General features: G+C 55.7%; 2 protein-coding genes across 2 annotated transcripts in view; one reads left to right on the top strand and one right to left on the bottom strand.

The window, feature by feature from the left end:
• Nucleotides 1-5,457, top strand: part of LOC122378251 (homeobox protein PKNOX2-like) — a 31,883-nt gene extending 26,426 nt beyond the window's left edge. Inside the window, exons 4-7 of the mRNA XM_043359104.1 lie at nt 3,218-3,353; nt 3,619-3,746; nt 4,160-4,334; nt 4,614-5,457. Coding sequence (XP_043215039.1) covers nt 3,218-3,353; nt 3,619-3,746; nt 4,160-4,334; nt 4,614-4,669 — 495 coding nt within the window. The 3' untranslated portion in view covers nt 4,670-5,457. The remainder of the gene's footprint in view (nt 1-3,217; nt 3,354-3,618; nt 3,747-4,159; nt 4,335-4,613) is intronic.
• Nucleotides 5,458-5,587: 130 nt separating this feature from the next.
• Nucleotides 5,588-12,398, bottom strand: LOC122378250 (ribosomal RNA processing protein 1 homolog A-like). Its single transcript, XM_043359103.1, has 9 exons — nt 12,191-12,398; nt 10,407-10,630; nt 9,810-10,055; nt 9,459-9,617; nt 8,736-8,932; nt 8,420-8,534; nt 7,000-7,995; nt 6,722-6,797; nt 5,588-6,382 (listed from the first exon to the last, which is right to left on the bottom strand). The coding sequence occupies exons 1-9, from the start codon at nt 12,339-12,341 to the stop codon at nt 6,210-6,212; spliced, it is 2,337 nt and encodes a 778-aa protein (XP_043215038.1). The 5' UTR covers nt 12,342-12,398; the 3' UTR covers nt 5,588-6,209.
• Between the last annotated feature and the right edge of the window lie 184 nt (nt 12,399-12,582).

The raw sequence follows: 12,582 nt of genomic DNA, 5'->3' as shown, positions 1-12,582 counted from the left end.
TCCCACCCGTGCGGCCATCAGAGCCGCTTACGGGGCCGTTAGCGGGTCATTGCTGGCGTGACGGCCGGCGGCCGGCCGGCCATCTGGCCCGTACGAGGATACATCCATTTCAGTAAAATTATCACATACCACTAACAGGGCAACATCTCTGCGGCCGTTAGCGGCCGGTCGGTGCACGGCGCGGCGGCGGCGGCGCGCCGCTAATGTCGCGGTTACCGGCTGCACAGCACGCCACTTACGGCGCCGCCGGCCCGAACGTAATGGCCGCCCGGCGCAGTTACAGCTCTGTAAAATTACACCAAACACCAATTTCAGCTCGTCAATGTGCCTTAATTCCCAGCGGATGGCCGTAATGGGTCTATGATTGTGCAATATTATTTCAGTTTTCACATGCTGCATGTATGTCCGAACAGACGGATGAATCGCAAGTGTGACATTAATTACTCTGCGCGAATTTATCCGCCGGAAAATGGGTGCTGGCCGCGGCCGGTGCCTCACGCAATCGGCTCATCGTGCTCCGCCGCCGGGCGGGCGTAGGGTATACGCGGACTGACCGCGGCCCCGGGCGGAGGCGGCACCCGTGCACTCACCCGTGCACCGTATGTACGAGCGTATACAGCGCGTACACTGTACAGCCATCCACCGGAAATGAGCCGCCAGACCCTGTCGAGCTCACTCTCAGTGGTGCATTCAGCGGCGATCTGCGATTAAGATGCACCGTGATTAAGGTGTCATGTATGCGGAACGACTGACATTCGAAGGCATGTTCGTTGCACCTGTTGCCTTCAGGGGTGGGGATGGGGTCAGAAGTGTCTCTGTGAGCTCATCCGAGACAAATTGCGCCTATAGTAGCTGACGTGCGGTAAAAACAGTCATAGAACAGCCACTCGAGTGCCTCAAGTACGACCAATTAAGTTCGCAACGTGGTCGGCGGACGTCAAAAGCGCGCTCCGTAGGCCTCGTTCGCCTGCAATTGCCGGTGCATTGGCCGGACCAAGTGTATGCATTCGGATCCCTTTGTTTCTATTGTGTGACAGATACAATGCATGCTCCATGCTCCGTTTGAAACGCGGTCTGTAGGGTAGGGAGGGTGCCTATTGTGGCCTGCGGTAGTAAATGACGCTCAGCTCAGCGATGGCCTTGTCGCCGATCGGCGCCCCACGTCCTATCTGCCGCCTGTCCCACCTGATGGCCAATAAGGGGCCATAAAGGGCCGCTCCGCTCCTGACGTCAGCCGGCCACCGGGCCGCGACAGTAGCCGTCCTTCTCACGTATTCGTAGGTACGCGGTAGCATCGATCTTGTGCGGCTCGCACCCACAGGCGCCCGCCCTCACACCTCACAAACAGTCTCCTGCGGGTGTTCAACCCTTCAGCTCCCTGCGGGCGCGCGCAGCCAAACCCAAACAGCGCGCGCAGGGCCTGGCCGCCGATCCCCGCTCCGCCTGGTGCACGGAGCCCGTGCAGCGTGCACCAGCGCTCGTTAGCTCCGGCCCATCGCCTCCTACAGGACCCCGGCTCGATGCGGGCGGCTCGCAGTGGCGTGAAGCGCGCCCCGTTAAAACGGCCGGGGGGCGGGCCGGGCGTCAAAGGCGGCGGGCCGCGCCGCGCCGCGGAGTGGCGCCGCGCGGCAAACGATCCGCTGGCGTGCTGACGGCAATCGTGGCGCGCGAGCCGGCCGACGCGGCCAAGTGCGCGCCGTAACGCGCCTCATCATGGGAGCGGGCCATTACGGGACCGGCGGGCCGCGACCGGCGCCGGTCGAGCGACCGGAGCTGCACTGCACTGCGGCGCGCAACATGGAAATTTGCACCGGGCCACGGCACACAGCGCCCGGCGGGGGACGAAATGAGCGAGTCGCGGGACGGGAGCCGTTACCGACGGGGGACCGGGGTGAGGGGTGGGGTACATGTAGGTATGTACAGGTGGTGCTCGGTATTTACAGGTGGTGGTGGTGGGGGGGGGGGGGGAGGGCTGCCGACAGTATAGCGCGTTTACTGTGTGTAGAAGTGAGTTATGTACCTACGATCAGTTTATGCATACGATGGTATAGCACGCATGTCTCAGACAAGGGCTCACGCGTCGGGTTTTCTCATTTGTAATTTCGTGCAATTCGGTCACTGGACTCTTCACGACTGCAGTTCCTCGATAATCGATATCTAGGAGCTCCCACGTATAGTCGACTACAGAATGATGCTCCACTTTTCACAGGCATAGTATTTGCCTGGAGTGGTAGGCTGTGTCGTATCACACGGGCTGAGTTCACAAATTATAACATTGTCCCAACGCTCACAATCGACACGCTTAATTGCGTGATAAACGGCACAACTTAGCGCTCCGGTCAACTGATAGCTTCTGAGGAGTGGAACATCATTCTGTAGTCGACTATACAGGCCAGGAATCTCGCGTCCTTTGCCCACTGGCCACACCGATCAACAGCGAACACGGTTGCCTTCCACTCTGACCACAACACGGGGATACCACAACACCGACTTTATGAATGACGGTGACCGCCATTCATAATGTCCGATGACTTGCTGCGGTTAAAGGGACCCTCCCACCTTCAAAAAAGTTTATGAATTGGCATGAAAGTGATGTCGCTCGGTTCAGAAAGAACGAAAACGAATATCTACCAAATTTCACCAAAAAATATTCACCGGTTTTCAAGATATTAGACTTTTACTTTTGTTTACTTTTTTGGGATCTCCGCTGTTTCTAGCGACTTTATTTTAGAAGTGCGGCGTTTGCGGCAGATGTTGCGCGCAAATAGCATATACCACCGCGTGCTACAAAACGTTTTAGTCAAACATTTAAAAATCGTTAGATATCTGCGCTGACGTCACACATTCAGAGGGGTATTCCTAAGCATTAGCCCCTCTGAATCAAAATGCTGCAATTTTGAAATTCAATATTTCCGATTTAAGGCGTTTCTCGATGTTGTGAGTGCCGAAACCGGTAATTGTGAGCCAGGGACCCCATTTTGGCTATCTCAACTCAAATCTAATGTTAAGGTGGGGATGATATGCCTGTGTCGTGTGGTTTCAGAATTAACGCAATCATATGCCCATTCCTTGCGAATAGATGCGTAGACATGACATTGCTCGAGAGCCGAGGATGATATGTCTTTATACGTTTTGACCTCCAGTGTTTGCTGTGCCCCCCCCCCCCCCCCCTGTGGCCCCTGGTGGTGTGGATTCTCCGTCACCGGCACTGTTCCAGGCAGTCCGCGATAGGGGGAAGGTTCTAGTCTTGGGTCATGCACAAACTGAGTCGGCTGACGGCGGCGAGACGACGGGCGGAGGCGGCGGGGCGGCAGACGACGGTGGTGGCGGCGGCGCACTGCCCGGGTACACAGGTACGTGAATAGGAGCGAGAAAACGCTCAACACAGCTCGAACCGTGTCTGCGTAATCAGTAGTTCGATTGTTAGTCATGAACATTACTATGAGTTCGCACTTCGCTGTTCGAGTACCTATACTGCATTCCGACGTTTGGTCGTGTTGTCTGGTGTTAATATGACTGTCGACTCTCGGTCAACTCTAGCTCATTGCCTTGCATCCCCTCAAGGAGTCGTCCGCCGTGCCGCTGGCGCTGTCCTGACCTCTCACTTTGCTGTCACAGGGTGCCGGTCGCCGTCGTCGCTCAGTACGGACGACGACAGCGACCCTGGCGGCCGGAAACAGAAGCGCGGCGTGCTGCCCAAACACTCGACCGATGTGCTCAAGTCGTGGCTTTTCCAGCACATGGCGGTAAGTGGGCAATGGGCATTATACGCTGCAGCGTGACGGCCTGCATGTGTGGACAGATGACGGGAATATTGCTACCTGCAGGTGCGATGGTGCTTGCTTATGCCCGGCATGCCGCTAGTTCACGAAGCCAAACATTTATCACTTTTTGCATCAAACATCTGCAACTTCTCTTGCTTTCATCATTCAATGCCTCCAGTCTTCAATGCACTCTCCGTGTCTAACGCGTCTCCGTGCCAGTCATTTGTCAGTTGTGACAGGGTCGGCATCGACGACGACCCACACTCATGTAACTTTGCCTTTTCTTTCTCCACCTACGTCTTCTCCGCCTCTCCGACCTCTGTTCTTCCCTCCCTTCCTCTGTCCTCTCTCTGCTCTCTCCGCCTCTCTGACCCCTGCCCCTCTCTCTGCGGCAGCACCCGTACCCGAGCGAGGCGGAGAAACACCAGCTGTCGGCCGCCACCCGGCTCAGCCTGGTCCAGGTCAACAACTGGTTCATCAACGCCCGCCGCCGTATCCTGCAGCCAATTCTGGGACAGATGGAGGCCAAGGCCGGCGCCGCCGACCAATCCGGCGACGACACGTCACAAGGTCAGTCCGCCGCGCGGCGAATCAGAGGCTGTGTGAAGCTCTATCGAGCTGCTGCTGATGCCTGATACGGTGTGCATAAGTTCTCAGGGGGCGCAACCACAAAATCACTATTCATGGTACTTCGGTCGCTTGTTTCTCGGGACTTTAGTTTTGCTTGCTGAAGTCTTAAACTGCGTGATGCACGAAAATCTCGAGCTTCACCCTATCTTTATTAAAGCTGATCAGTTTATTATCTCCACGTGTGTCTGCTTACTAAAGCCGTATCGTGTTCGTTCACAGACGCCGGCGGCGGCTCGACCTCGTCCCAGGAGCCGGCTGACCTGACCGTCACGTGACAGCCGCGCCCCCGCCCAGTGTTCCGTGCCCGCGCCGCGGGTGACTCAGTTTGTGCCATGAACCTCAGTGGCGCTCAGTGCGCGGAGTGTGGTGCGTCCACTCGTACCTGGTGATATAGAACTAACTCTGTGCCGCTCAGCCATGTGTGGGCGGCGCGCCGTGCGTACGGGTGTGCGCGCGCCTCGGCGACTTGTGACGCGCCTGGTCCGGGCATTGGCGCGTCCGTTCAGGAGCAGCCCGTGCCGTCGGGCCCAGTCTAGGACGGAGGGTGACCGCTGGGCGCTCCGTCCGGGCGCCGCAAGTACATTACAGGAACGGCCGACCGGTGACTCCTAACAGACAATTGGTTACCTTAACTCGACGAAGACGCCGCGGAACAGAACTAATGAATCCACCACCGATCTAATCCTGGTCCGAATTTTATTCGAAATCGACTCGCCTCGTGGTCGATACGCCTGTGTTTTATTTAGTGTGACACCTCCGTTTGCCCGTGTGAAGCGGCTGCGGTGCCGGCGCTCCGCCACGCCGCGGCCCAAGGCGGGTTCAGGGATTGCGTTATCGTTTGGCGCGCGCGCGCGAACCAGACAGGGTGTGCGGTGGCCGCGTCGCGCCACCAGGGTATTGGCGCGCGCTCGGCCAGCCAGTCGTCTCTCACTTCTCTCTCTCACAGTAAGCTGACCAAGCTGTGATACGTTTGCGCATTAGTGTTTAAACTGCGGTGTACATAGCGACTCGTCAGGCTGTATATGCGTGTATATCGTATAAAGCAATAAAACTGCATGTTTGAGCGCATTGTGAGGGGCTGGGCAAGTGCTTCAAAGCTCCGAGTGACGATCTGACCATCACCCTGTAGAGTAAATGAAGTTGTTATGCTTTGAGATCACTCACACGAACCGGCAGACAGCAGACACAGTAGCCAAAATTAGACCTTTCTATTGTCAAATTGCATATGGATCAAAATGTTCAGATAAAACCGGCACACGCGCCGGGCCAGTGGCGGCCGGCGCGGACCCGTCAGTGCATTAGGACAGCGCGGTCCGGGTCGGCGGGGACACATCACCTTCCTCTCGACTCGCCAGGCGCCGACCCGTCCACTGAACCGCCGCCGTCCAGCGGAGACAGGTACCCGGCGGACGCCGAGCACGGCGGCGACTGGGCGATCACAGCGGCACCTGCCGCCGTAACTGCACCCGGCTGAGCCGCCGCGGGGGGCGGCTCGGTGCCACCCAACACACAGCGCTGCAGGCGGCCGAACGACCACAGACGACCCGCGCGGAAATTGTACCCAGAGACCGGCCGGGAGGCCGCTGTGACTCCGGACTGACCCAGGTCAGGTCACAGGTCACACGCAGTCGGCACCACATCATCCTAATCACATCTCACCGCTGCATAACGCATCAACAGTTTCAAAATCACGGCGCGCAAACAACCAACCGCGACCAGTCAGACCAACACATGCACCGTAACACCCCGACTGGAGGACCGTCCCTCCCGCAGTCACCGACGACACTGGACCATTCGCTACCCTCCCCGCCCCGCTCAGACGCTGAAGAAGTCGGCAGCGCGGCTGCGCCGTCCGCCGGCCGAGCCGCCGACCGGGGTGGCCGGGGAGGGGGCCGGGGAGGGCTTCAGCAGGCCCTTGACTGGCCGCAGGCTCGGGTTGTGCGGGACTTGCGGCGAGTTGCGAACCGTGATCAGGTGCTCCTTGAAACCTGCCGGGGAAATCAGAGTAGAGTTAAACATCAGGTGCTCCTGGAAACCTGTCGGAGGAAGGGTGCAGACTGCAGAGTGTAAAATGTCGCAAGGCATAAAGACTGGTGATCACGTAAGGACCAATCACGCTTACAAAATCGGCGAGAAGAGAATTGCGCACATAGTAATTGAACATTGCGTACACGAGGCAGGACAAGAATAGACATCAACCACCTCAGCCACCCCTAGCTAAGGCTGCACTTGTCCGTAACTGTTCGATAGGCTTCATATCACCCTTAATCAGACGATCACAGAGCCCCACCTTGGGTACCGACCCCTTTGTGTATTCAGAGACTGACCTTGTGCCTTGTTCTCGGCCAGGTTGATGATGACCTTTTTTGTCTTGCCCGGAGTCCGAGGCGTGGCCGGAGATTTCTGCAGGATGTGCGGTACAATGTCAGCAGTGACACAGCAACAGTTGTCCCAGGCTGATATAAGAAAACGCCTTAATTATTTTCGCCGTATGGAAGGAATGGAAGTACTAGATTATGTTTTGAAGCAAAAATATCAATATGCAACGCAAAACATTACTTTATTTTGAGCAAGTTTTCTCAGTTCGCCCCGAGTTCTGACTGACCTGATTTGGTGACGCGGCGCCCTTTTTCCCGGTGCGCAGTTTGACGAAGGCCGGCACCGGTTTGGAGGGTACGAAGTGCGCCACGGCAGACGGCTGGGCCGCTGCCTTCTTGGCCGGCCTCTGTACCGCCGGGGCCGGGTCGGCGTCGTCCCAGTTGTCCTCGGTGCCCAGCGACCAGTCGATCGAGGATACAGCCGCGGCGGCGGGAGGCGCGTCACCCGGCGGTGCTCCGTCCGCCGGCGCCGCCGCCTTCTTCTTCTTGGACTTTTTCTTCTGTTCGGGCGGCGATGCGGCTCCGTTCTCTAGGACAGGAGCCGGCGCGGGAGATGGAACCTCAGCTGCTGGCGATGGCGCCTCGGCTGCTGACTTGTTCAGCTGCTTCTTCTTTTTCTTCTTTGTCTTTGGAGAGGTGGAGTCGTCCTCTATACTAGCGGGTACGATGCTTGTCTTTGGAGACTCCTCCTCCGCAGCACGCTTCTTCTTCTTTTTCTTGGACGCTGTGACGGGGGTCGCGCTCTCCTGCGGCTCTGCTGAGCTCGGGGTCGGTTCGGCCGGCTCCCCGCTGCCCCCATCAACTACCAGCGCGGCCTCCTCCGTGTCGTGATCACCGTTTAAAACCGCCCCGTTCGCCATACCCTGGTGCTCTTCCTGCACGTCCCCGTTCAGTTTGGCCTTCTTCGCCTCCTTCCTGTTCTTTTTCTTCTGTTTGGCCAGCTCGGCCTCGCGTCTCTCCTTCAGTTTGAGGCGGCGTTTCTCCTTGAGCGTCCGGCGCCGGCCGGTCTGTGGGTCCGCCTCCTCGGCGGGCGTCTCGGTGGGCGGCGGAGCACCGGCCGCCTCGGCCATCAGCTCGTCACCCGTGTCGATCACGCCGTTACTCAGCACCTGCTTGTGCCTCAGCTTCTTCTTCTTCTTCGGCTGCGGCTCCTCAGCGGCCTCAGTCAGCTGGCGCTTCTTCTGGTTTTTCCTGCTGTCCTTGTTCAGGTTCTTCTTTGTTGACTGCAAACAAAAGAAACTCGAATAAGCAAATATAGGACCCTAATCGCATTTACTAAGAATATATTTTGGATAGATGCATGACGGTATGCTACTGCATTGATGCATACTTTTTTAGGGGCGGGATAGAACAGCAGCAGACGCTGACCTGAAGCCAGAGGACGGCGGCGGCCAGGTCCCCATGACCGATCCCCTGTCTGACCGTACACTAAGACCGATTCTGTTTGCCCGTACCCTGACCTACCTGCATAGGTGAAACTTTGTGTCGAGCTGGGAGGGCCCGAGCTCTCCAAATTCGACGCCGGCTTGACTTTGGAGCCGCAACAGACCGCGGAGGTCAAGGTCACCGCTAGGGCGGCGGCGGATTTGCTGCGCCTGGGCCCTCCCAGCTCCGCACAAAGTTCCACCCGTGCCACCCTATACTGACCTGTAGCCGGAGGACGGCGGCCGCCAGGTCCTCGTCACTGAGATCAGAGTCCGAGTCGATGTTGTCGGGGATCTTCAGCGCCAGCGGGTACTCGCCCTCACTGAGATCGCGGAACCTGACCGTGACGAGGGCACAGGTCAGACTGGGAGCATGACTGGAATCAACACTAACAGAGGATACGCCGCGATTCTTCACACCTAGCCTAGATGCGCCACGTGAATCTAAATAACTGCAAGCATAGTTTTTTCCTTCATAGTTCACTGTTGCGCCAGGCCACTATTACAGTATATCCCAGTACCCCGTAACCGCCACTCACTGCTGCGCCAGCCGGTAGAGTGCGGTCCGGTTCTTCTGCCGCACGCTGGGCTCGGCTCCGGCAGCGGTCAGCGAGTCGGCCAGCCGGCCGTAGTCGACCGAGAGCTGCGGCAGCGTCACGTCCACTCCGCCGGCCCGGGGGTCCAGCACAGGATCACCAGAGGGGGAGTCCTCCCCGTCACTGCCACCGTCACTGTCCTGAGGGAGGGGGAGGGGGCTGTCAGCGCGAGCGGGTCCAGCACAGCCTCACCAGAGGGGGAGTCAGACCCGGCACTGCCACCGTCACTGTCCTGAGGGAGGGGGAGGGGCTGTCAGCGCGAGCGGGTCCAGCGCCGGATCACCAGAGGGGGAGTCAGACCCGGCACCGTCACTGTCCTGAGGGGGAGGAGGGATGAGAGGGAGAGGCGTCAGTACGGGGCCCAGCACCAGATCACCCGCCGGGGAGTCGGTATCGGTACCGCCACCGTCACAGTCCTGAAAGAGAGGGGACACAAGGGGACAGAGGATAAAACACAATGGGAGATACAAGACAGAAATGTGCGGGATGTGAAAAAAACATACACCAATTAACCCACTAGCATTGCAAAAGCATCGAATCAAAATGGTAACATGTTTCTTTCACAGTCTTTTTTGGATTTCCTTAGCACAAAAGCCCAAACAAGAACCATGCCACCCTTTCTGACGTCCTTCCTCAGCCCACCCTTCCCATCTCTCCCCCTCCTACCTCAGCTTCGTCGTTATCGTCGTCGCTGTCGTCCCCGAGCGTCTCGCCGTTGACGATGGCGTCGTGCGCGATGCCGACGTCGCTCTGCCGCATCAGGTGGTAGAAGACGCTGTCGGTGATGGTGCCGCGCAGCGCCGACTGCTTCGTCACCTTCAGAACCTGAGGACGGCGCAGAGACGGTAATAATTAGCCTCCGAGGCCGTACGGTAGGTAAGTTGGTCACGTCCTGAGGACGGTATTCGGTGGTCATTGGGCACCCACAGCGTCTGAAAGCTTAGCACACACTCAGGGCACATCGTAGGCCCACTTCCGCCCTGCAGAGGACGTCTCTACCCTGCAGTGGCGTCTTACCTGTACAAACGGTGCCAGCAGCTGCTCCATGTCGTCCTCAGTGAGCCGGTCGCCGGCCACCTTAGCCACCTCCTCCAGGAAGATCTCCACCAGGTGGAGCTGCAGGCCCAGCGGCAGAGTGGCCGGGTCCTCGCGGCGCGCGAACGACTCCTCACAGAGGGCGACCAGCCGGGGTAGTGACCCGCCGCCGCCGGCGGCCGCCGGCAGCAGCAGCGCCAGCGTCTGCCGCAGCAGACGGCGCACCAGCTGGGTGGGGGAGAGGGAGGTCAGACACACCGCAGATATATGGCGGACAGGGACAGCGCACACGCCGGAGACGGGCGGCGCACCAGCCGCACAGGGAGGGGGGGAGCGGGGGAGGTCAGACACACCGCGGATATATGGCCGACAAAACGGCGGGAGACGGCGGACACGCCAGAAAAGTACACTCAAGACAGGACATACACATGGCAGAGAACATTAGCGACACAAGTTCAAAACATCACAAATATAAGAAACACGAGGGCACCGCAAGTACAACGTACGATGTAATCACTATACCGAGTTCAAAGTTCTGCGCACCATCGCCCGACTGTTGTGGCCGCCGACTGGACTCACCATCATGTACTTCTCGCGTCGGATGACGTCGATGCCGTGCCACTCGCGGGCCATGGTGGTGAAGAAGGTGCGGCAGAAGGTGACGCCGTCCTGCCGGTGCGGAAACACGTGCACCAGCTGACTGAGCTCCTCGGCCAGCTGCTCCTGCACCAGCGGCTTGTCCGACATCCACATGCAGAAGAACAGGCCCTTCCACAGCTTGAGCAGCTCCAGCTCGGTGAACGCTGCGGGCGGACGGCGGACGGTCAGACAGCGGACCGGACGACCGCAGCGGCGGGCGGGGTTTGAGCCGCCGGGTCGCCGACGGTATCTCGTCTTATCAAAAAGGCAGATTCTGACATGGCATCATCAGAATCATCTGATGTCAGCACGATAATCATGCCGACCTCAGAGCCAGGCATGTTGGTAGATGTAGTCACATAGGTATATGAGTGATAAACTCAGAGACAAGGTGCAAGGGTGTTTGAGCTTGCTTACATGAGCTTTGCCATTGTTACCTACTCCATCGCTCAGAAAAAGATGAGGAACATAATACACAAGTGAAAATGGAACACTGCCTGTGAAGCGATAACATTTGAACCAGTGTTATGGCCAGAACTTATTTAAGAAGCAACTGAGACAAAATGTAGTGAAGTTGGAACTGGGAGTGACTTGGATTATGCCATTGGATGGAGTTTTTCATATCAGAGCCCCAGAGTTAGACTCTAGGCTGGTCTTTAAAGAAATTGATCTTTCCTTAGGTAGGTACATATTTTACATGACACATATTGATCCTTGTAGCATGGCGATAGCTTAAAACACCATTTTGACATGAACAGACACAGCTCAGGAGAAACACATGTGAAATAAGATACTCAACAAACTTTTAGGAATATTGGTTGGACTCAAAGTGATCAGGTTGCTTTATTTGGGGCACAATCAGCTGGAAAGTTCTAGTTGAATGCCAAAGTCATTACTCTTTAAATAAGGAATACAAAGCTATAAGCTTCAGTCCATGAAACCATAGATCCCTTTAAAAATGACCTGAAAGTTAGGACAGAGAATATTGTCACTGGCTGAGGTGTCATCTGGTAGTCTTACCAACACCATAGTGCAGACATAATTGGCTGAAATAACAAGCAATCTTGAATGTTTCTTTTTCTCACTCAAATGTTTTGCCTGATCATCACAAGCAGACTTTAATGAAAGAACAATATCAAATGCATTTTCTTTGACTTGAACTTTAGCAAAATGCATCTTTGTAAATGTTGATATTCTCACTATTTATTGGACAAAGAAAAAGCAACAGAACCTGATAACAATAAGCATCACCAGATGTGGGGCAGGCTCTCCATTCAGCTGTAGCCTGGGAGAAGGGGAATAGGAGAAGGAGAAGCAGCTCTCCTCTAAATGGGATAATATGATTGGAGGGAGGTCTACCGTCCAAATAAAGAATAGCTCAGAAGAATAGCTCTTAAATAGCTCAGTACTTAAGAATTACATTTAAAAAATGTTATTCACAATTATCATCCATGGCATGTCCAACAGCTCAGCATCACATAGTAACTGTAAATTCATGATAACAGATTGCAATTCCGATTTCTGAACATTGCAAGCAAGCTACCCAAACTATGCACCAGACATACAGTACCTATCTAGCGCTGAAAAATTTGCAAATTGTCATCCTTAGAGATTCAATATTCATCAGAGGCTTGATACAGCATCAAATGCGAAGCCAGATTGGCTGCAGCAGCAGGGTGAATCGGAATCAGAAAGTAAAACCGGTTCTTTCAGGTTTTACTTACCAGAGTCCGACGAGTCCTGGCATGCTTTCAGTTGTATCCATTTCTTCAGCTTTCTTAGCGCTTTATCTCGTCCCTCCTTCTCATTCCCTGCCAATTTTTGGGCAAATTTTATTTCAACTCCGTCCTCCATATCCGCACGCGTGGGCGCCATGCTTTCAAGAGGACGTGTGGTGATATGGCAGCTTTAAATTGGAGGTTTTTACCACAAGCAGTGGTATTTTCGCCTTGGGAAAAATATTTTTACTCTTTGCTTTCCAATTTATGCATTTTTTGGTGTAGTTGACCAGTATTTGATAGTTGAACATCCTCGAATTTTTTTTTGAAAAAAACTTGTTTGAAGAAAACTTACTTTTATTTCAACAAAAACCAATATTTTGATAAAATACAAAGAG

The sequence above is a fragment of the Amphibalanus amphitrite genome, unplaced genomic scaffold (assembly GCF_019059575.1).
Source record: "Amphibalanus amphitrite isolate SeventyFive unplaced genomic scaffold, NRLGWU_Aamphi_draft 000056F_arrow, whole genome shotgun sequence".
Lineage (NCBI taxonomy): Eukaryota > Metazoa > Arthropoda > Thecostraca > Balanomorpha > Balanidae > Amphibalanus > Amphibalanus amphitrite.
Note: the sequence above shows the minus strand (reverse complement) of the source record. Positions and strands in the feature narration are given on the sequence as shown.